The sequence below is a fragment of the Seriola dumerili genome, unplaced genomic scaffold (assembly GCF_002260705.1).
Source record: "Seriola dumerili isolate Sdu_G_001 unplaced genomic scaffold, Sdu_1.0 BDQW01000202.1, whole genome shotgun sequence".
NCBI classification, from domain to species: Eukaryota; Metazoa; Chordata; class Actinopteri; order Carangiformes; family Carangidae; genus Seriola; species Seriola dumerili.
The window spans coordinates 614,590-636,972 of NW_019174457.1; the positions used below are offsets into that span (position 1 = coordinate 614,590).

General features: G+C 36.7%; 2 protein-coding genes across 2 annotated transcripts; one reads left to right on the forward strand and one right to left on the reverse strand.

Moving 5' to 3' along the window:
• Window positions 1-23: 23 nt before the first annotated feature.
• LOC111228176 (nuclear receptor subfamily 0 group B member 2-like) lies at window positions 24-1,213 on the reverse strand. The gene is made up of 2 exons (XM_022753979.1): window positions 426-1,213; window positions 24-340 (listed from the first exon to the last, which is right to left on the reverse strand). The coding sequence occupies exons 1-2, from the start codon at window positions 970-972 to the stop codon at window positions 99-101; spliced, it is 789 nt and encodes a 262-aa protein (XP_022609700.1). The 5' UTR covers window positions 973-1,213; the 3' UTR covers window positions 24-98.
• A 4,375-nt stretch (window positions 1,214-5,588) lies between these two features.
• Window positions 5,589-21,397, forward strand: LOC111228168. Its single transcript, XM_022753969.1, has 25 exons — window positions 5,589-5,679; window positions 5,793-5,922; window positions 6,553-6,714; window positions 7,145-7,282; window positions 7,726-7,877; window positions 8,547-8,650; window positions 8,783-8,972; window positions 9,250-9,381; window positions 9,481-9,624; window positions 9,954-10,089; window positions 11,346-11,496; window positions 11,962-12,098; window positions 12,776-12,887; window positions 13,518-13,581; window positions 14,000-14,203; window positions 14,398-14,543; window positions 15,586-15,704; window positions 16,002-16,123; window positions 16,265-16,362; window positions 16,677-16,813; window positions 17,167-17,291; window positions 17,526-17,671; window positions 18,236-18,338; window positions 18,810-18,946; window positions 19,383-21,397. The coding sequence occupies exons 1-25, from the start codon at window positions 5,653-5,655 to the stop codon at window positions 19,507-19,509; spliced, it is 3,243 nt and encodes a 1,080-aa protein (XP_022609690.1). The 5' UTR covers window positions 5,589-5,652; the 3' UTR covers window positions 19,510-21,397.
• The last annotated feature ends 986 nt before the right edge of the window (window positions 21,398-22,383 follow it).

Here is a 22,383-nt window from a genome sequence, read left to right on the forward strand (position 1 = left end):
CAGCTCAACAAGGTATTCAAAGATTTATTTCATGCACTTCACTGTATAACATTCAACGATACAACACTCAATTTATAAAAAGTCTATTCTCTTTTATCTTATGGGACAAATAACATCTCTGATAATAAATGTAACATGTTTGCGTTGCCAATAACCGGCTTGAAGAAGAGCTCCGTGACCAGGCTGTGGCTGACGGTCTGAATGGCGGAGGCTGCTATGAGGATATGCCTGAAGCGACTGGCGTCCTCCGGGTGCAGGAGGTGGACGGCTTCTCTGAGAGCTCCCTGAGCTTCCCGTTGGAGGCCCTCAATAAGCAACATGGCGCTCAATCCTTGAACAGCTGAAGTGGGAGAAGAGAAGTTTCTGTTTGAGCTCAGCTGTAACAAAGTAATTATCATGGCTATTGAAACAAGATGATGTTTTACCTGGATTGAACAACATAGCTCCCTTCAGGTAAGCATATTCCCTCGGGCTCAGATCCAGTTCCCACAGCTGATGCAAGCAAGTTCTCAGTCTGTGGACGCCGACAAGAGTTGGTTGGTCAGCCTCCTTTTCAGAAAGTCCCGGTCTGAGCAAAATCTGTCTGAGGATACTTGAATTTGGTACGTCAGTCACTTCGAACTCCATTCTTTCCTGTGCAAGCCCCAGCACAAATAAAGGCACCCAGCAGTGTCTTAACAGTGATGACTGATCTCCCAGTGGAAGCTGACTGAAGGAGGGTAAACTTCTCATGAAGCAGACGGTTTTGACCAGCACGCCGGAGGCAACTTGACAGGTGGCCTTTGGGTCCTTCAGGCAAACTGCCCTCCTCTGCTCACAGTGGCAGTTGTGTGCTACGGAGTTAGAGTTCAGTTTGTTGTTGAGGTAGTCGCTGTCCCTCCAGCTCAAGATGTTATAAAGGATCGTGTGAGGATGCTGATCCTGGTAACCAGAGCAAGTTCTGCTTGTAATCTTCTCTTCAAGAGAAAACATAGTGAAGAAAGACGTATCCTTAAAAAAAAAAAAGAAAAAGTGAGTCAGTGAGCTCCAGAAAGCATCAGCAGCCTTGCTCAGTCCCTATTTATCCAGGATGTCACCTGCTCAGCCTTGACCCTCCTTTTTAAGCCCCTTCAATGAGAGAGAAAAAAACAGTGACCATGGACTTCCCATGGATCTAGGTTCCTTCCACGTGGAGGCGATAAGACTAGTTAAACTCAGCAGCTGTGCGGCGAAAGGAAATACTGAAGCTGGCAGGGGTGAATGACATTTATCATGTTTACCTCAGTCATTAACTCAGCCTGTACCAGGCTACCAAGGACTGACAGGGTCAACGCACAGGCTGCCACCTGACCTGTGCCCCAGTTACACCTTTATCCTGCATGAAAAAACAATGATTTCTTTAACAGGTTATGATTATTATGTCTGACACCAGTTTAAAACATAACTTGATCTGTAGGTCAAAGTCTGTCTCTATCAGGTTTACCTAACTGTCATGATAAATCTTTATCATATAAAAATGCAGGCAAGACACAGTTTTGGGAACAGTTGCAGCAAATCTGTAAAATTATAGACAAAAACCCATTCTACAAAATAACTGAAAATGACAACACAGTAAATTAAGTGTTTGAAGGGGCCACCACCATATTTTATAACAATGCTGAAAATTTTGAAAAGCTGCAAATGCAATGTAAAGATTTAAGGCACCTTGTACATGGAAATCCAACATTTCTTTCAGTTGTAATGTTGTGAATGGCAGTGGTAGAATTTATTTTCTGAGATATTGTACTTGAGTACAGTATGAAGTACTTGTTACCCCTAACCCTAACTATTTACTTTAATATTTCTATATTCTACTTTATAGCCTTCATTTCTCCTTCACATTTCAGAGGGAAATGTAGGCCTACTTTTTACTCACATAATTCGACAGGTATAGATACTAGTGGCCTACTTTACAAATAAATATTTTACATACAAAATATATTGAATGCAAGGTAATACGATACATTATTTATGCAAACAACAGCCTTTTATTTTGTGTGCCATTAAAATGCTGTTAATGCATGAATAGTAGTCTAACAAATGTACATTTTCCTGATAATACTCTTAATTTTTTTTTAATTGAACAGACTATTTCAGTGGTATTACTACTACTTTTACTGAAGAAGCTGAATAGCGTACTTCTTCCGCCACTGGTAGATGGCTTTAGGGACTCATCGTTTATACAGATAATAAAGGCTTTTGAGCAGAGAATTGACTGGGGAGCGTTGCCTGTCAGCATGGAGGGTTGGGCCGAGTCAGAGGCTTGAAACGGGGGCAAGAGAGCTGAGCAGAGCCGGGCAGGAGTATGTAAGGAGGGTGCAGAGAGTTTGGCAGAGCTAAACAGATGCAGTGTGGTTTTCAGGCGGAGCAGGAAAGGGACGGTCAGTGGAGGTTTGCAGGCAGCGGGAGACAAAATTAACGAAGTCCACGTAGTGGAGTTGTGAAGCCCCGTACCGAAAGCTAGAGATGATTTACCTGTGTGTGCCCGATCGAGATCAGAGCACACACAAGCGGCAACCTCCGGAGCTGATAAATGAAGCCAACACGGAAGTCACTATACCTGCAGTCCCTCTAATGACCACAAGAGTCTGGCTCCTAAAGCGAGTCAATCCCCATAGATTCCCATGTTAAAACGTCCAACTTTACAGCAGAAATAAACATGTTTACAACGTGGTACAAAAAACAGTTTTGTTCTCTATAGCTAATTTCCCCCGTCATGACAACTGAGTGATGGGTGAATTTTTATATAATTCACCTGTTGACATTTTTATTAAGGCTTAAAGTTATGTATTTGAGTGACAGGTGGGTACCCTCACTGTCCATTAACTGACTGCGCACGCGGCGTCACTTCAGCTAATTCAAGTCACTGAACGTGACCTCTCGGCCGTGTTTGTGGTGTCGGTGCCTGTTGGAAGATTTTACATGCAAGTATCGGACAAATAATACGGATACAAAACGTGGGTAAACCTGTGCTCCTGTATTTTGTGGAATTCTTGTATTATTTTATGTTAGCACTACATAGCAGACCATAGCTAGCTAGCATAGCCCGATCATACTTGGCTTGTTAGCTTAGCCTGTTAACTAGCTAGTTAGCCAACAAATGAATTAGCCTTGGGTTGGCCTTTGAGCAAGATGCCCAGCTGTGCTAAAAATATTATTAATACTATTTCCTATGTGTATATGTATGTGTGAGTGAGTGAAAACTCAAATGATGGTCAAGATTAGATAGTTGTTGACTAATTTCATGATTTGGCCTATATGTTTCTGTCTCCTGTTTTTGTAATGTCATTACCATATAAGGAAGAACAAAAAGAAGTGTGGAGCTCGACTGTTCTAGTAACTGAAGAATATGTAGGTCTTCTATTTGAGCGAACTCATCTTGAACAGGATGTTACTCACATGAGAGTTTCTTGCATTAAACTCTGACACATAGGTAAATTATCTGTTTTCTATTTTAGTTAAGAGTATTTAGTACTGTGATCTTTTAGCCAGTAGTAATTTTCATCAAGATAAAACTATTACACAATGTTGTCAGTCATATCTATTGGTATGTTGTCACTGGCTATTCACGTAACCCTCAGGTACATGAATTTAACACACAAAGTTAATTACAGATGGCACTGAAACAGAGGGAAGGTGGCTGGGCCTCAGCCCTGTGTTGTTTGTACCTATTCAATGTAAAAGGTTTTTTCAGCATATTGGTTGTGTTGATGATTGATCTACTGTAATTATACTTTTACATACCTCCATGAGTGTACATTTGATCAGTTTTTTACATCAGCTGCAGGTTTGTTTCACAATAAACTATGTCCTCAGTCAACTTATTTCAGGCCTCTAACACAGATCATCAACATGTATTCAGATAGATTGTCCACTGAGGTTTTGTTTTTCGCTCAGGTTTATAGCCAGTATTGCCAGATATTATTAGGACATTAATAGAAGTGAAATAAGTTAATATTTTGTAATTAGAGTTGTTAAAAATGTATCACCTATGCCTCAATTATTTTGAGATCCAGAGAAGGTTTACTGATTATCAGTCACACTGAGGCAGCTGGACCTCTCTGCTTTGGCACGTTTGTTAAACCCTTCGTAGCACTAGTTTATCAGAACCTGTATTAAACAGTGGTGAAGTTCCTAAAATTCTAAATGACAACAGAGACAACAAATAGATAGATAGGTTAATAGCTAGCTAGATAGATAGATAGATGATAGACAGATAGATAGATAGATAGATAGATAGATAGATAGACTTTTCCCCTATGGGAAATTCATTCTATTAGTAACAATAATAGTCATAATAGTTAATAATAATAGTTAATAATAAAGAATATAAGTTCAATAGTCCAGGTCATGAGCTACTGCCTTTGCCTGAGGTGTCATACAGCCTGATGGCAGTGGGTATACATTATTGTTACAACCCGGCTCACAGGGGAAAGGGAAGCAACACAAAACCCAGTTGTTAACAGGTATAAGGTTGTTTATTGTAACTTAAATTTGTAAAGATAATGGTTAACATAGACAAAATAAACCAAGGAACGGGGCCGGTGGGTGCTGTTCAAATCAAAAACAGAATATAACAAAAGGAGGACTCTCTAGGAGCTAATCAGTGTTATCATTTAACTAATTCAAAGTGAAAGGAAAACCAAGGCTGGCTACCAAAGCCATTTAAAAACCAAAAACACAACAGAAACAGCACCCCTGCACCTAGTGTATATAACAAACACAATGTCTACAGGTGGAGGAATCAGCAGAATCAGTCAGTTATTAACAAAATCTAAACCTGGCCCCACTTCCAGATTTTAAAGATTACAAGGAGTACAAAACACACACACAACAAGGTACCAATAGCTGCTATCTTGGCTTTCTCACAATACAACAAACTTCCAACAAAGAGGCAAGCTGCCACTAACAGTCAGCCGCCCGGGCTGACAGGCTGGCAGGAGTGTTGTAGCTTTTGGCTCCTGATTGGGCGGCGGGGATTGGCCAGCTGCAAACAGGCCGCACCAATCAGGAACCCAGGTGAGCTGAATGCTGAGCTGCCAGGAGCCTGGAGGGCGTACCAATCAGGACAGAGAGGGTGGAGCATCTGGGCTGATTGTGCAGGCAGCTTGGCAGACAGAGGAAAATTAGACACAACAAAAGTGGACAGAGCGGCGGCCGTAACAATTATATACAATAATTTATTTATTTTTTTAAATATATACATTATATACAAAGCTTTTTCATCCTTCCAGTAATAAGCAGGGTGATGTGATTATTGCACAAAACAAGGTAATAACCTGCAACATTTCGCATTGTGTGCATGAAAGGATTTTTTTTTTTTTCTTTTTTAGAATTTTTGGGGCTTTTTGTGGCTTTAATGGGCAGGACAGTAGAGAGACAGGAAATGGGGAGGCAGAGAGAGGGGGAATGACACGCAGGAAAGGGCTGTCCGTCGCGGGAGTTGAACCGGGGGCCAGCTGCAGCGAGGACTGTAGCCTCTGTATATGGGGCGTAACCCACTGCGCTACGCGACGGAGGATATTTATTTGTGCAGCTGTGTGTAGCTCAGCCTACTAGTTTCGTTTCCATCAAAGAAGCCACACTTTCAATATCTCAGAAATGCTACAAATCGAAACCAATCCGACATAACTGATGCACTCGATTGTGGAACACATGAAGGTAAGCTTCTGCAACTCAAACATATAAATACATACGATTAAACATCTAGAATAAATATAACTGAACATCTCTGGCTTCTTATAATGTTTTGACATCTGCTTATCATGTTTTAGATGGATGCGATTTTCAACCTACTTGAGAAGCACAGACTAGAGCCTTACTACAACAAGTTTCTACAGTTAGGTGTGAAGGATGAAAGAGATTTCATTGATAGTGTAACAGAGGAAGACTTAACCAACCTTGGTAAGTTTACTAAATATAAATGAGGTGGTTGCAAGTCTAATGTTTTTGTTAAATGTACTGAAGACAATTATCAATAAGATGATTTCAAACTCAACAAAAACGCTGTGCTTGAAGGGCGTCCACAAATTTACACATTACATTGGTTGTTCTTGCTCCTCTAATGTGAATGGCATGCCTTGGACCAGTGGAATATACTAACAAAACCATGTTGAAAGAAGAAGGAAGGACTTGGTGGGCATTAATAGGCCAAATCAGGCAGAAGAGAGGGTTTCAGTATTAAGAAGGAAACTGAAACTTGTTGATCAGGAAACACGCATGATCTTATATGAGTACATCACATTACACTTATACTGAGAACAGAAGTTGCTTAGGGGTAAAAACAGGTTTGATTGTCTAAAAAATAATTGTGAGCTATTTCTCTAATGCTCACCCCAATCTTGCTTTTTAGAATAACCCTAAGATCCAATAATGTGCTTCACATGCTTGCATTATAAATTTCTTTTGTAATTAAATACATAAAAATAATCCAATAATAATAATTATTTTTTTTGATACGTCAGAGTTGAATGTAAGAGCTGTTTGTTGTCATTTTTAAATCTGAAAATAAGCAAAATTTATATTTCCAAACAGGATTAAGTCAGGTGGAAAAGAATCGTTATTCCACGATGAAAAAAACCATTGGCAGATTTAGAGCCCCAGCACACCCAGCTGCGATGCCAGTGCAAAAGTCAGGAAAGTCATTCTCTCTGCAGTACACATATCCCAAATGTCCAGAACTGAAACACATCACAGGTAAGAAAATCATATAATTTATACCCTCTTTTTGTTCATGAAGTTTATTTTTACAGAGCTTAAACAGATCAGGGAAAAATGTTCACACGTGGTTCCTGTTGCTGCTGATTTCTGAGCAAGAATGTGCTTTGAGACACACCTACTTCAGAAATATATTAAATGATGCAGGTTGAGACACTACAAAGGTTGGTAGGGGACAGGAAATACAGAACGAACCAAAACACAATGAAGGGAAGTAGGGTGAGACAGAAGGAAGGTTAAACAATGACAGTGCAGTTAATTTTCAGGCATTATAATATCACACAATTAGCATTAAATTTTGCATTAAATACTGCCACTGATTGTGTAAAGATCCCTGTATTAAACCAACAATTATTATGGTATTTACACACCATGGTATACATTTAATTTTGTTAATTTGAACATACAGATATGGATCCAGCCCAAAATACAATTGAAGATTTGATGTTGAGGATTTGCCATTTTGAAAGTATTCCCTCATCCAAGGGTGTCTGTCTCTACACATTTGATGGGATGCCCCTGACAGACGATCCCTTCTTCAACACATGTAAGCTCATTCAGTTTTAAAATAAATAATGAAGGTATATGAGGGTGTGAGGATATTTTCCAGTGTGATTATGCACCATAGTGACTATATTTTGAAGTGTAAAAAGTATGCCTAAAAGTATGTTGATAAATAAGGCAATGTAAGAAATGATAATGTTACTGCATGTTATGTAATTATTTTTACAAGAACATTCTCTTGATATAATAACATATTTTATATTGTTATAACACTGAATCAGTGTAACTTATTAACTAAAGACATTTGTCATTATAATGACACACAGATTTAAAAGAAAAAAAAAAAAGACAAACCAGAAATCTGTCCTCCGACTTTAACAAAAGCTCAACATCCTCGAGCAGCTATTGTTATTTTAAATTAATTAAAAAATTCTATAATGCAACAACATATTTAAAGTGGTTCATTTGTTTTTGTTTTATTTATAGGGTCTTTACAAGACAGACACATTAAAAGTGGAGATGTAATCTATGCTATATTTACACCAAAGGAGAACTTGAATACAGCTCCTCCAAATTCCCAGCAACTGGGAAATGAAACCTTTGGAACGGATACAGTTCGGTGCCATGTCATGCTCAAGGTGAGTTTCATTTGTTTTTGAGCCTCTATGCAAAAGGCTTTGTCAATGAAATCAGCAGAAAAAGCCATAGTTGTTGCACTCACCCAAAACTGACCCAAATTTTACAGGCTTAAACTGCAGAACATATTCTATGAGTCCTACAGTTTAATCTCTAACCCCATTTGGTACTGTCTCATCCACTGCATGATACAGTTCTAGCTACAAAGATCAGAAAAGCTGCTTTAGGCTCCTCTTAACTGAAGTTGGGATATCCAGATAACTTTTATTTCATCTTGTCTCATTACTGAGTAGGAACTATAACATTGTCATAACATTGTTTATATTCTTTCCCTGACTTTGTGATATGCGCAACGGTGGGTAGATCCACCTTGTTTCATTACAGAATATGGGTCTATTCTGTATTTACATTGTTTAATTCACTGGGGTTATGATGTTCAAAAGTTTGCAGTAGAGGTGGTTTAGCTAGATGTATGTTACTGGGAAGGAGAATATAACCAAGCCTTTTTCCTTTTTCAGATTTTGTGTGGCCTGTCCAAGTATGTTCGTTAGTGTCTTTCACTGAGCCCATTAGTTCCTCCAATAGAATTTACATTGGGATGAGAACATCATACACATGTTGATGTTTTGTTTTTGTTTTTAAATCTTATAATAATAATAATACTCATACAGGGAGACTTCGAGGTGAATGTGGACCTGGAAAAAGACACGATAGCTAATCTGAAGAAGAAGCTTGCAAATGAAAGTGGGATCCCAGCGCATGTTCTTCATTACAAGTAATTCAGAATTATTGTGATATATGGATAGCAGAGGCTTTGATCTGATTATTAACAATAACATCTGATTTTTTTTTTTTATCACTAACACTCAGTTCTGTTTGTTTATGTGCTCATCAACTACATTTTCAGAGGAGAAACTGGCACTGGCAACACATTGGAAAATTGTGGAATCTCAGAGGGGTCCACAGTGCACTTCTCACTGTCCTCATTTTCTGAGGAGCTTCCAGACTCCACAGTTTTCTTCGAAGATGATGTTAAGCCCTCAGTGCAACAAACCCCGAAAGGAATCAGTGCCCTCTTGTCGTCACTGTATATCATTGTAAGAGCCATGTGTAGTACAAAAACCTATCTCTCTATTTTTTTTAAATTATTTAACCCCTTCATCTATTTTGCTTTGCCTATTCAATGCATAGAGATACAATTGATTTTGATCTTCTAACCCTCAGTAAGACAACAACAGACAAAATGATTACATCTTAAAAATACTTTCTGCACAAAGAAATGTAAACACTGTACTAACAAAAACACTTAAATTATTAAATGGTGTGTATTACTAGTTACAGTTTTTAATATATCTGAATATTCTCCTCATCTAGAAACTTAGACCTCCAGTGGGTTCATACAAGAATTTGATTGGCTACATACGGAAACTAACCGGATGTAACCCTCTGGCCCAAAGTTTGTATCAGTTATTCTGCAAGAATGAAATCATATCCAAGACTCAAAAGGTAAATCACACATACTTTTATTACCTATTTTTGGTTTCTCACATGACCTTGAGTGAATCAGATTTAATTTTAGCTCATAACTGTTTTCTTTTCCTGTAGATCGCAGTGGTCGAAGGCTTGTACACGCTCTTTAGAGAGCTTTTGCCAAAACTTGAAAAAGAACGGGGGGAAAAGATCATTGAGGACCTTGATGTCTTTGAGTATTCGACACACTGCTGGGCATACCTCATGTCAGAGGCAAAGGTATTTCCAAATTAATTTAGAGTGCAAATCTATATTCACATGTGTTGGGGTAAATATCTTCATGTAACCAATTACAAACAAATGAGCCCTTAGTGTTCTGTTACAAATGGTTGCCTCCATAAAGTCTGTTATTCTAAAATGTATGTTGTGTTATCGCATAATTTCAATAGTGTTGTGAATTTTGTGTCAACTGTGTTAAGAAGCGGTATTTCTGAAAGTACCATGTAATTTTTACACTCAGGAACACAATTACAGAAGTGTTATAGAGAAATGATAGACTTCCAGTACTGCCTAATGTGTCATGTAATGCCTTGTATTTTTTTTTACAGGAAGAGACATCAGATCATGAGAACTACGCACCATGTTCTCTCATGTCTGAAGAAGGCAGCCATTTCCGCGAACCAGTCAAAGTTCCTGGAATACCAGGTGCCTTGGAAAGAGCAGTTGTGCTGCAGAAAATCAAAGGTTAAAAAACTCACCTTTTATGCAAATGTAAATATGCAAATATGTACACATTTTGCATACATGTAAGTGCCTTGGTCTTTGTTGTCCTGTTTTGGTCATATGTATCATGGATCAATGGTGTGGGTTACAACATTTTACTAATTGCTTAGATCTAGGGATGTATTATCAGTGCTACAGCTAAATCCAAATGGTCAGACAAGCACACAGTTTTTGAGCACAGCCCCAGTTTAATCAAAACCTACAGTAGAAACATTGTGGTTCCTGAGTGGAGAAAGGTTTTATTTTAAACTGATGAAAACAAGTTTTGGTCAGTTACTAACTACAACTTTTATTTAGTGTGGTTGGAAACAACAGCGTTGAAAGCCATGCCTGTAATTTAAACAACATTAAAAGGAAAAAAACCTCTGATACCAAAATTTCTAGTTGTTTCATGAAGTGTATGTAATAGAGCTAATTAGTGAAAAAAATATTTGTGAGTCTTTCGACTAACAGATGAACTCAAATGTGTAGATTTATTGTTTTGTTTCAGCAGATGAGGAGGAATGGGGAAATGGGGGTTCCAGCAGGTGGAGGCTGATGGCAAAGGGGAAATGGTAGTTTGTCGTGCAGAGCAGAGAAGTGAATGAAGGCTGGGCAGTGAACAGGAGATGGGCTGGTCATGGAGAGGTGTGTGGCAAGCGTGGCAGGAGAGTTGAACAGGAAGTGTTACTTAGAGAAAATACATGAGAGTAGCCGGGTTTCCATCGCACACAAAATAGAAGTTTTTTTATTTGTTTGTTTGTTTTTTAAAGAAAAGTGAAACACAAATGCAAATTGTCTGTGTTTCCATTAAGTTATGTTATGTGAATAACGCTGGGTTTTTGCAGTATCATCCCAATTAAATGATGTATACGATGGATTTCTAGCAGTTGGTCTGGATTGGCCACGATTTGAATGCGAAAAAAGTGTTTTAATTTAAATTTTGCAAAAATTATTGCTTTGTCGAATAGTCTGAAAAACCATGTCATGTGAGCGTATACGTTATTTTTGTTTGTTTTTTGTTGTTTTTTTGCATTTTTGAGTTTAAAAAAAACAAAAAACATTTCCAATACTTGTTTCAAACTTTGCAATTTCAAATTGTACATTGAGCAGGATAATGGAAATAAACCTACTAACTCAGAATAAACAATTCTTTGTAGCTGAGAGTGCCTGTTACCAAACTGGCTGAGGCAACAAAAAATTATATGTTGTTAATTTTTTCCCATTCCTATGTTAAGATGGAGAAAAGATTCCAAACTGCACTGAAGAGGTTTTGAAAGACACGTCACTCAAGAGAGACACTAACACTGAGAAAATTTTACTCAGTGTTCATCCTTTAATTTCAACGTATCATCTTTGGATTTCTCATGACAGTGTGACTGGCAAGAAGTATGTATTATCAAATTCATTGTTCAAAAAATATCCTAAAAATAGGTTTCAAAAAGTAACACACATTTGTGTACAAAGCCTTGCTATACAGATTTGTATGTATTGTACAAAATGCATACAGTGTTTTAGGGTTACATGTTTAGTTTGTGTAACAATGTTTAACATTGCAACAGTACTAGCTAATATTAAATAAATGCTAATGATGATTATAGTAACTGATTTTATGTTAGCTGATTTTCCAAAGAGATCAGTTCTTTTCTATTTGCAATAGACTCTTAGTGTTGGCAGTATTCTACACTACTCTATAAACTCACTCAACACGTTTTATACAGCTTTATGAATAATAATTAAATTAAAAAACTTAACTGCTGTCCACTTTGCTTTGGTTTTGTGCTCAGATGGCCCAGTTCTCAAAGTTTTCAAAACGCAGTAACATGTAAAGTAATTTGTGTGTTTAAATTACAGCTTTCACATAAGTACTGGGAAGACTATTGGAAACATGGCAGAGCAACTAGAAGCTTTCCCTCTACTCAAAGTATCTCCACCACTACGTTTGAAGGATCTAGGAGTTCAAGACCCATGTCTTGTTTTGCTGAAAGAAGGTACTACATAAATCAACAGGGTGTTAGTAAAATGAATATACAGACATTTGTCTTGGTGGATCTGGTGTTGTAACAGTCTTAACAGTGATTTCATAAATGTAGGCCTAAGTTATGTGCTACAAGGGCAACAGGATGTTAGTCTCAGTGTAGGACATACAGCACAGTATAGGCAACACATGACCCTTTTCTTTAATGTAAAAAAAAATAATCTGAATTTGGTGGCTGAAGAAAGACAGAGAATCCATGCTTTCCCACGTACATGGTCTTTGTGCTAGCTGTTTTCATTTGATGGGAGGATACTTCACTTATGTGCCCGTAACAAAAGCCAGTGTCCCTTGCCTGGTGGTCTGTTAATGCCCCAAGAATAAATGTTAATTGGGGGTAAACACTTATCTATTTACAGATGATGTGTCAGATGATGTGCACCGATCTCTCCACAGTTTGTCAAAAAGTTGAACTATGCTAAGATACCAAGGTACATGGTACTTTAATTTGAAGTGAGGAGCTACAGATTGCCACTGTTTGCATTGTAATATTTCTCTTGTGCTCCGTGGTGCTGATCTACCGTACCTGTCAAAAATTTGGACACACTTTTTCATTCACTTGTACTACATTACTGTATGTGTAATGTTAGTGCTCTTGCTGTTTTTATAAACAAGTACTTTTTTCTTTTGCAGACAATGTTGGTGTTTATCTGATGAAAAACAAGCTAATGCCTGAAATGATTCAGGTGTATAATTGTCTGACTGGCGAGACTGAAAATGTGGATGTGAACAAGTTGGCAGCACGGTGAGTACCTCAATTTTTTTGTACTATTCCAAACCTATTGGGCAAATCAACATATACTGATGAAGAAAAGTTTAACTAGGCATTTACACAATCAAATCCACAACTATACAGTGGCTTGAGGAAGTGTTCTTCACTTTTTCCACATTTTATTGTGTTGAAGATTAAATTTGAAATGGATAAAATTGCCATTTTCCACATCAATCAACAGTCCGTAACCCATAATAAATCAATCAGTCAAACTTAATTACAGACTTGGGGTCCAGATAAAAGACATTACATAGAATAAATTACATACAAAATCACAAGAAGACAACATGGTAAAACCATATCCACGTGTGCAAAGCTTATAGAGTGGAAGTGAAAGCTGTAATTGCAGCTAACGATGTACTGAATCAAAGGTCTGAATACTTTTGTAAATGAGAAATTTCAGTGTTTGATATATAATAAATTTTGCACAAAACAAAAACAATTTTAAAAACATGTTTTTGCTTTGTCAATAAGAATTATTGAGTTTAGACTGTTGGGCAAAAATAGCAATTTTATCTGTTTAAACTGAAACACAAAGTCTGGATACTTAATAAATAACATAAATATCTTACCTAATATATGAAATGTCCACATTTTGTGCAGAACTGGTGACCATAGGGATGATCATTCATTTGTCACAACCAGGACTCCAAAAGAAGCCATACTGGTAATTTTGATCATTTGCTACTATATATATATATATATATATATATATTATATACTTTTTTAAAAGTGTTTTTTAAGTCTTAACTTGGATTGTATTTGAAAATTGTTATAATTCAGTTCTAATTCAGTTCAATTCAGATCAGTCTGCATAAATCAGACTCAGGCGGAAAACTGTGAGAGCAGACATCTGTCTTCGCAAGTTTCCAAACACTTTAAATAGGAACTAAACTGTTGACTTTTGTTTGTACTACAGGGTGTGTCAGTACATTGTGGCAGCAGTCAGATTATGGACACAAGTTCTTTTTAGGCATACAAAAAACTCAGTATGGGGAGTGTAAGGGCACAAAATTACAAAAGGTCTCTAAGATCACTATGACATAAAGTACAACTCAATCATTTCTAAACTTTACTTTCATCAGGTGCTGATAGACACAAGCTCATCCATGGCTGAAAAGTGCTACGGGAGTGTGGAAATACAGAAAATCCATGCTGTAAAAGAGCTTTTTGAAAACTTTGCAACACGGAGCATGGCTTATGATTTCCATCATGTCATTGGCCTTGTGAAATTTGACTCTACAGTGACAACGCTCCACACATTTACAGAGACGCTCGAAAAGTTTAAGGTAATACAGTACTTCACACAACATTAATTATATCAAACTTACCTTTGTTCAGTTCTGTAGTGTGCATCTGAGTCTTAAATAACAGTTGAGGATTAAGATATGGTCTTTCTTTCCTTATGCCATACAATATGGGTTCTTGAGCATAATATAATGGGCTAATACACTTAAATAGATACAGTTGTTCCCTTTTTTAGGAACACGTGCACACTCTTGAGGCCAATGGACAAACCATGCTGTATGATGCCCTAAAACATGGAATGCTTGAGCTGGAAAAAGTGAAGAGGGAGTTTCCAGACTGTAGACTTCGCATTCTGTGTCTCACAGATGGACTTGATGTTGGGTAAAATCCTTTGTTATGCTAGTTAGCTATGATGCCCTAGGTGTATTTGCACAATAAGAAAACATACAATGCAACCTAAATATATAAGAAAAAAATGCACATTGTCAGAAAAACTTATGTAAGCAAAAAATAAAAAAGCCCCTCTAGCCTACTTATTCTGAAATGACCCAAAAATGTACATGCGCCAATCAGTAGCTGTAACAAATTTTTGACACCATTTCTTCTCGGCCAATTTTTAAATGTTCTCTCAGTGAACATAGTTAACAGTTGAGTTGGGTTTGTGATATTAAACAGCAAGGCCAGGTCTTCAGACGTCTTAAGGCACTGAAGTTTTAAACTTTATACTTAGAATGACTCATGATTTATTGAACTTGATTCTTGTGAACATTGTTTCTCTAAGACGTTTAACTTAGCATCTAAAGGTAGGTTAATTTATTATTAGCTTATTTGTTAATGTTATTCCTTCAGTTGTTTCTATTTTTCATATTTTAGGGCAGTGATATTGGATATTGTTATTATTGGGCTGACTAACATGCACTGGTGCTTTCTACAATAGATGTGATATTGGCATTGTTTGATTGACATGGTCTCGCAAACTGTGATTGTGATGCATATAGATGAGTGTTACTTGTACAGTCAATGTTTAATGTTGTTTTTTATGCTAAGTATTTTCATATCGTTGACTCTGTAGTAGCTCATGTTCTTTTGATATGCCATTTTTCATCTGAGGCTTTTTGGTCCCCACCACTTTTCAACATGAAGGTTAGAACTAGATGTTGGTTTAGTTAAGGGCTAGGGTTAGGTATTTAGTTGAGATGCTTAAGGTTGGGGTAACAGGCTATGGAAAGCCTTTTGTCATTGCAGGTCCTCATAAATGTGGGTTCTTAACTGGTGATATACAACTAGTACCTCGTGTTAAACTGAGGAAAACATTGAAGAAGCAGAGAAATTTTACTTTGTCACCAGTTGTAATCATGAATTGTTGTTCTTTGCATACGAATGTAAAACACATCTGTGAACATATCTGAATATTTGTCCATAGATCCACAAACAAGCCAGTGCCTGTTGCAGCCTCCCTGATAAAATCTAACATCATTTTGGATTCGATTATTCTTGGAAATGTCCAAAACAATTGTCTCCATGGAATCAGCATTGCAACAGGTACGGTATGAAATCCTTAAAGCCAGTTTCCTTTCTGGAAACTTTTTTTCTAGTTTTCTAGATTTTTATTTGAACAAACCCTGAAAACCATGGGTAAACATTATGATCCATATTAATAAAACTCCAAAGTAAACCATGCTCATGTAATGTTAATGTAAGACCCTCAGCTAGTTGACCAAAATCAGGAGCCAATGGCAAATATGGGCAGCAAAGTCCTTATTCCAGGTTTTAAATACACTACACAACCACCACATCAGCACACACACACACACAATTTTTAAACTGTCTTTCTTTTAGGGGGTTGCTGTTTCAATCCAAAGACAAGCAAAGATGGTCTCAAGCTTTTTGAGATAGAGACTGTTCTTTCTTTGGAGATAAGGAAACCCAAGAACAAAGCTGACCCATCCTCCATCACTGAAGTTAGTACACTGATTGTTGTCCACGATACTGTTTGAATTGCTCAGAAAATGAGAGTGCATCACAGTAATCTATTAGCAACAATCATCAACATCACAAATTACAATGATATCCTGGTTTATGTCCATTTGTTATTTTTCCAGAGTCTTTTAACAGGGTTCTTTGCTACTCATGGATACGATGAATTTCCAGAGGCTACCTTACCAAGCCAAATGTGCAGTAAAGTGACAGTGACAGAAAGGTAAGTGACAGAATAGGCTTCTTTCATACATAGTTGGAATATGCTTCAACTGCAGCAGGTTACTATGTTGGACGATGATTCTTCAGAGGATTACTATGTCAGCTAAATTGGATTTTACACAGACTTTATACTAGGGAGCTGGCATGGTAAAGTCTGTTACCCTGGGTAAATAGCTTATGTCCCTCCTATTGTAATACCTATAATTCCAAACTTGTTTTCTCTTGCTGTAAGTACATGGACATCACACTTAGCTGTCTATATTTTAAACTATTACAAAATTGTATTAATTCTAAAGCACTAATCTTTCAAACTAGTGTGCTGAAAAAGAAGATCCTGGAGGCCAAAGATGGACGTTTCATGGAAAAGGACAGACGTATCATGGAGGAGCTGAAGAGCCTCCATTGTCACCCACATCCCTACTTTAATGTCTTTCCATCTGAATCTGACTTCAGTAAGTGGCATGTTTTCTTGAAAATTGTTTTATCCAAACTTTTTTATCCCTTGTTTTTTTCCTCTTTTTTTTCCTTACATTTTTATTGTATATTTATTCCATTATTTTATGTTGAATAGTTTCTTTTTTGACATGGCAAAGACTTTTCACATACTGGAACACACTATATGGACTTCTTTTAGAAATAATTATTATCTCTCTCTGGTTTTTTGTCCAGATGTAGTGCATTAAAATTTTGTGTTCATATTTTAAACCAAATTCAAAGTGTGTAAAGGCGTCTGTAGTATATCAACACTCATTTTATTCAAATAAATATTGGATGTGAACTGTTCTATCTTATTTTAAACTTTTAGCATTCTGGAAGATTCTCATGGAAGGACCTCCTGACACACCTTATGAGAAAGGAGTCTTTGAGCTCTTTTGCCAGTTTGGTTCTGACTACCCGGTGAAGCCTCCAACTGTTCGCTTTGTCACACGCGTATCCTGTCAAATAAATAAAGTTGAAACATACTATATTAAGAGCTTTATTGGTATTGTTCTGTATTTTCCTATTTAATTTTTTTTTAGGTAAATACAAAGTAGTGTACTGGTACTAGTGTTTCCAAAAGCACTGTGTAATCTCTAACAAAGAAATATAACCTGACAATTACTATAATTGTAAGTAATGTATGTGCTTTAATTGTATTGTATCATTTTCTTAACATGAAAAAAGATCTACCACTGCAATATCAACAGTGTGGGGCGCATCTGCCACAACATATTTGACCGGAACTACAATTCACTAATCACCATGAGAGATATCCTTGATGCTGTGTATGGACTGCTGATTGTCCCTGAGCCTCAAGATCCATTGGACAGGTAAGACAGCCCCTACACACACCCATGGTACACCCACACATCATTAGGCTTCATCTTAAGACTGTGTTAGCATAAACAGAATATACCTGATAAATTATGTACATTTGTCAGGTACAGCCACACAGCTGCTGCATCACACATTGTCTAATCATTGTCCTCTTACACTTGAAAAAAATACATAGTATGATGAATTAAATGAGGAGAAAGCTGGATATAGTCACAAGGTATACTGTACATGTACTGCTGATGACAGAAAAATCTAATCTAATGTAAAAATAATTATCAGTTGCTTTGTCCACATACTTGCTACTCTTTCCATCAGCCCATACTACGTACAGTACATACAACACTGAACCATGTTGTCATGAAATAAGAGACCACAGACTTTCTACATAACTTTTGGTGCCCTGCCCTGAAAGCACCAATGTAGGGGAAAAATAAAAGTATGAACTTCATAAATATACTGTATGAAGGAAATTTGTAACATGTTTGTGCAAACAGCATATTCATTTGTTGTTAGGTTAATGAAACATTTGAGTAAAATATATGTCCTTTTTGTGGAAGCATTCTGGCTGAGGAATTCATGACCAGCCAAAAGGTTTATGAAGAACAGGCCAAAAAACACACTGAGGAAACTGCTGCGCAATCACTGGATGTTATGGAGAAGGTAAACTAACTATAGTATTTTGAAAGGTTCTACAGGGTAAAGGAAAAATGTAAGGAACTTGACAATAAAGCGTGCAAACAACTGAAGTTATAAATAACTAAAACTCAAAGATTGTATCTTCTCTCTATCTCATAATTATGATATACTAGATTATAACAATGTGATGCTAAGTTATAATTAAAAGATATTAAGTCGTACTTATGGGTTACTAGCATGTTCAAAGATTTGGTTTCAAAACCAGGACTTTGGTGGTTCTTGTTTTGCTGAAGAGTATGCATAGATAGTGCACATAGAGAAATGACAGGAAACAAGGGAGAGAGAGATACAACAAATGTCCCCAGCTGGACTCAAATTGGAGACACTGCTACAAGAGCTACATTATACACATTAACATGCATATAATGTATCACATTCTACACATTTAAAGAACTGTAACCTCTTAATACTTACTCTCTACTTCTGATGTGAAAGAAATTGGTGGAGCCTGTGACTCAGTTTGTACCCAACCATCTCATCTGCCCACTCACCAAGAAGATATTTGTTGATCCTGTGAAAACAAGACATGGAACAGTGTATGAACGGAAGGCCATTGAGAAATACCTCAAAAAGTAAGTCAGTTCATTATTTATCATACAAAACTATAAGAAAAGAACAGAAGTTTCTGAGGAATCAAGTTGAAATAATTAAAACTTTTGGTCATATTAAAAACAATCAGTATCATTATATTATCCAGAAAATCTTGAGGAACATCATGGAGGTAATTAAGGGAAAACTTTGAAATGGGAATTTACAGAGGGGAAAGTTAATTTCAGAACCAGCCACTCCTCCCACTTTCCAACTTTAAAGTACTGTATGTATCTAATTTGTTTTTCCTTCTTCGTGTTGTCAGTTGGGACCAATGCAGTGTGTTACACATGATAAGCATATGTTAATATGTTAGTATGACCATGAGTAGTCAGTATTGTTACAAATCGTCAAAAAGAAAGGCAGTAAGGTTCAAATGTACTATTGTGCATTTCTCAGTGACTGAACACTCTTTTACAGAAGCAGATATGATCCATTTGCCACCCCAAACACCATGCTCAGAAGAACTGATCTTAAGCCAGACCATGACATGAAGAAAATGGTGACAGAGTATCGTTCAAATCAAATTCAGGAGACCAGTGTGTAGCAAAAAGTTGGGAGCTACAAGTGTACATCAGTTCCACATACAATAAATACAGTATGCCAGTGAGAATAATGGGAATAATGGGGGAAAAGTCAGCTATTACACTGAGTACAAGTTAATGTTGTCACATTATTTAACTGAGAAATGTAAATGTAATCATTTGCTTATTTTTCAAATACTTTATTATTATACTTTATTATTCTTTGAGTTGATATACAACAACAACATTTTATCTGAATGGCTAAAGTTAGTTTGACAAATTTGCTAAACCAGTTGACATTGTGTCCCTAAATTAGGCTGGACTTAATCAAATCAAATAAGCCTCAATGCCCTCAATGTAAAATCCACCCTAAAACATTTTTGTCATTTCACATGGCAAACACCAAAATATCAGTCAACGTTCTCAAGTGCTATCGGACACATCTGTAATGATAAAAAATTAACAGGATTGAGTTTTATGAATTTATAACTGAATTTACCTCTAACTCAAAGTGCATTAATAATATGGCATGTTGTATGTCAGTATACCTAATGGTTATGATGTAGAATTATGGACCCAAAAATGTCACCCCTCTTACTCTTCCCACCAGCAAACTATCAAATGGATAGGAAACAGTCCAGCTTTTAGCACATCAGAGAGATGTACAACCGGACCATGGATCAGATGGTCAGCTCCAGAAGATCAACAAATGGTCACTTGGCAAAATTGGAGTAAACAACCAAAATCTCAATTTTTAAAAAATATGACCATCTCAATATCTGTATTTGATTGGTAACACCAAAGTAACACCAAAAGGAACGTGATTATAAATAAGGTGTGAATCCTGAACGCTCTGTGTCACACATGCGCACACAAACTAGTGTTTGTGATGATTGTTAGCTAAAGTTTAGATAACACTGCCATCACCAGCCATATTCTGATCCTGACTAGTAACCAGCAGTTAACTCTTTTTATACACATATTTCTTATTTCTGAAATAATATTAAACTATCCAACTATTTTGTAACCCATGTGGTGTTTTTATGTAATAGCTCAAGCACAAGAGTTCTACCCTATAAAATGGACGAACTGTAACAGATGTATTTTAAGACAATATCTTTTGTGTGACCATACTGTCAGCATCTTTTATACAAAGTAACAGACATTAAACTTTCACAATAATGTTTTTTTATTATTATAATCAAAGGACTACTGTGTAACCCACATTTATTTACTGTTAGCTTTGGGAAACATTCATTATGTTGTTTGACCAGTTAACCACTTGTATTATGCTCAATTAAGGTTTTCAATGATATAATATGAAATCCACATTTGTATGTCCTTTCTGTCATTATTAGCGCCATTCGGTTTATATGTTCTTTCATTTAATGTTTTGATGGGTCATGGTGGAAGGTGGATGTGGGATATTGTTAGTAACCTCCAGATTAAACAATTGAAAAGTTCTATAGAAAATTACTTGCTCCCCTAGTCTGAAACGAAAGGAGAAGACAGGTACCACTGCTGAAACCTATGCCAGCCTCCAGCCAGGAATAAAACTGCAGTGATATTTCACACATTGCTTTTCAGCCTTGTGGCTTCCAACAAGAAAATATCCAGCTACAGCGCAACCCACAAGTAGTTTAGATCTTAATATACTGCTCATGACTGGGTTGATGTCAAGATATTATTTTACCATTAAATTTCACTAGTAGATGTCTTAGTATCATTTATAGCCATATAGTAAATAGTCAAAACATGTTCTCTCCCACCATTTCCCAATTCATTACACTGTTTGTTTTATCCGCTATTGATTACACTGTTCTTTTTCCCAACTTTTCATCTCGCAGATTATCAAATATTGCATTTATCCTGTAGTAGTAGTCAATAAATAAATGTCTTTACCTAATCTCAGTTGTTGTCCTGTTGTGTTCCTTTGAAGTAGAGACTGGAGAGCTATTGAATCGAGAAGTCATGGCCTCTGATGTTAGACGGATCATATTAATCAATAACCATGGGTGCAGCAGATAAGAATAAAGTGTACATAATTACTGTACAGGTGATATATGAAAATGTGCAACGTCCCAAGTTTAGAAGGGTATCACATAACTTTATGCTTGGTTCACTTCTAAAACCATAACTCTCAGATAACTTCCTTCACTCTATTCTGGTAATTTTAGTCACTTGCTTTAACTGATCTTGGTAGTTTCAGCCCAGGCAAACAGAATTGCAAGACCACAATATGATCTGTTTTATATCGTAACATCTTTGCTCATTGTATTTACTAGTAATGACCACAAATTGTAGCCGAGTTTACTGATTAGAATACATTATACGACAGTTAGTTCCGACCAAGTAATTTGATTGGACGAGACACATTCCATCAGTGCTGATATATACAAAAGCACTGGGACCTTTAACTACATGTATCACTCCGCTTTCCAGGTGTTCTACTAACCGTTTATTAGCGTTACAGTAACGGTCGTCATCTATCTTAGATTGTAACAAACTTTGCAAAGATGTATATGTTTCCAGAAATAACATTTGAATTAAATTATGTATGGTCGTGGGAAGAAGATGAAGAGAAGAAAATAAGCCTGGATACTTCAGCGTACACCTCTAGGTGCAGTCATGTGACATCGTCAGGTCAGGAAAATGTTTGCGTTGCTTAGCAACAGTCCAGTCCAGTCCAGTTTCTAGTCCACACAGGTGATATTGCTTAAATGAGGGAAATTTCAAACTGATTTCACCAAAACTGGACTAAATAGTTCTTACATTCTGTCAGTATAATAAATGTCATTAAATTTAATGCGACTGGGTTATCTTACTCTAAGGGAAGCAACATTTTTTATTCATTTAGAGTTAATATACTGAGAAATTAATTAAAAATTAATTAAAAA

Excerpts from the sequence above, each read along its gene's own strand:
- LOC111228176 (XM_022753979.1), bottom strand. The coding sequence starts at position 972 with ATGTTTTCTCTTGAAGAGAAGATTACAAGCAGAACTTGCTCTGGTTAC. Across the intron at positions 341-425 it reads AGCTATGTTGTTCAATCCAG|CTGTTCAAGGATTGAGCGCC; the intron begins GTAAAACATCAT and ends CTCCCACTTCAG.
- LOC111228168 (XM_022753969.1), top strand. The coding sequence starts at position 5,653 with ATGCACTCGATTGTGGAACACATGAAG. Across the intron at positions 12,888-13,517 it reads GTGAACAAGTTGGCAGCACG|AACTGGTGACCATAGGGATG; the intron begins GTGAGTACCTCA and ends CATTTTGTGCAG. Across the intron at positions 18,339-18,809 it reads CACTGGATGTTATGGAGAAG|AAATTGGTGGAGCCTGTGAC; the intron begins GTAAACTAACTA and ends CTGATGTGAAAG.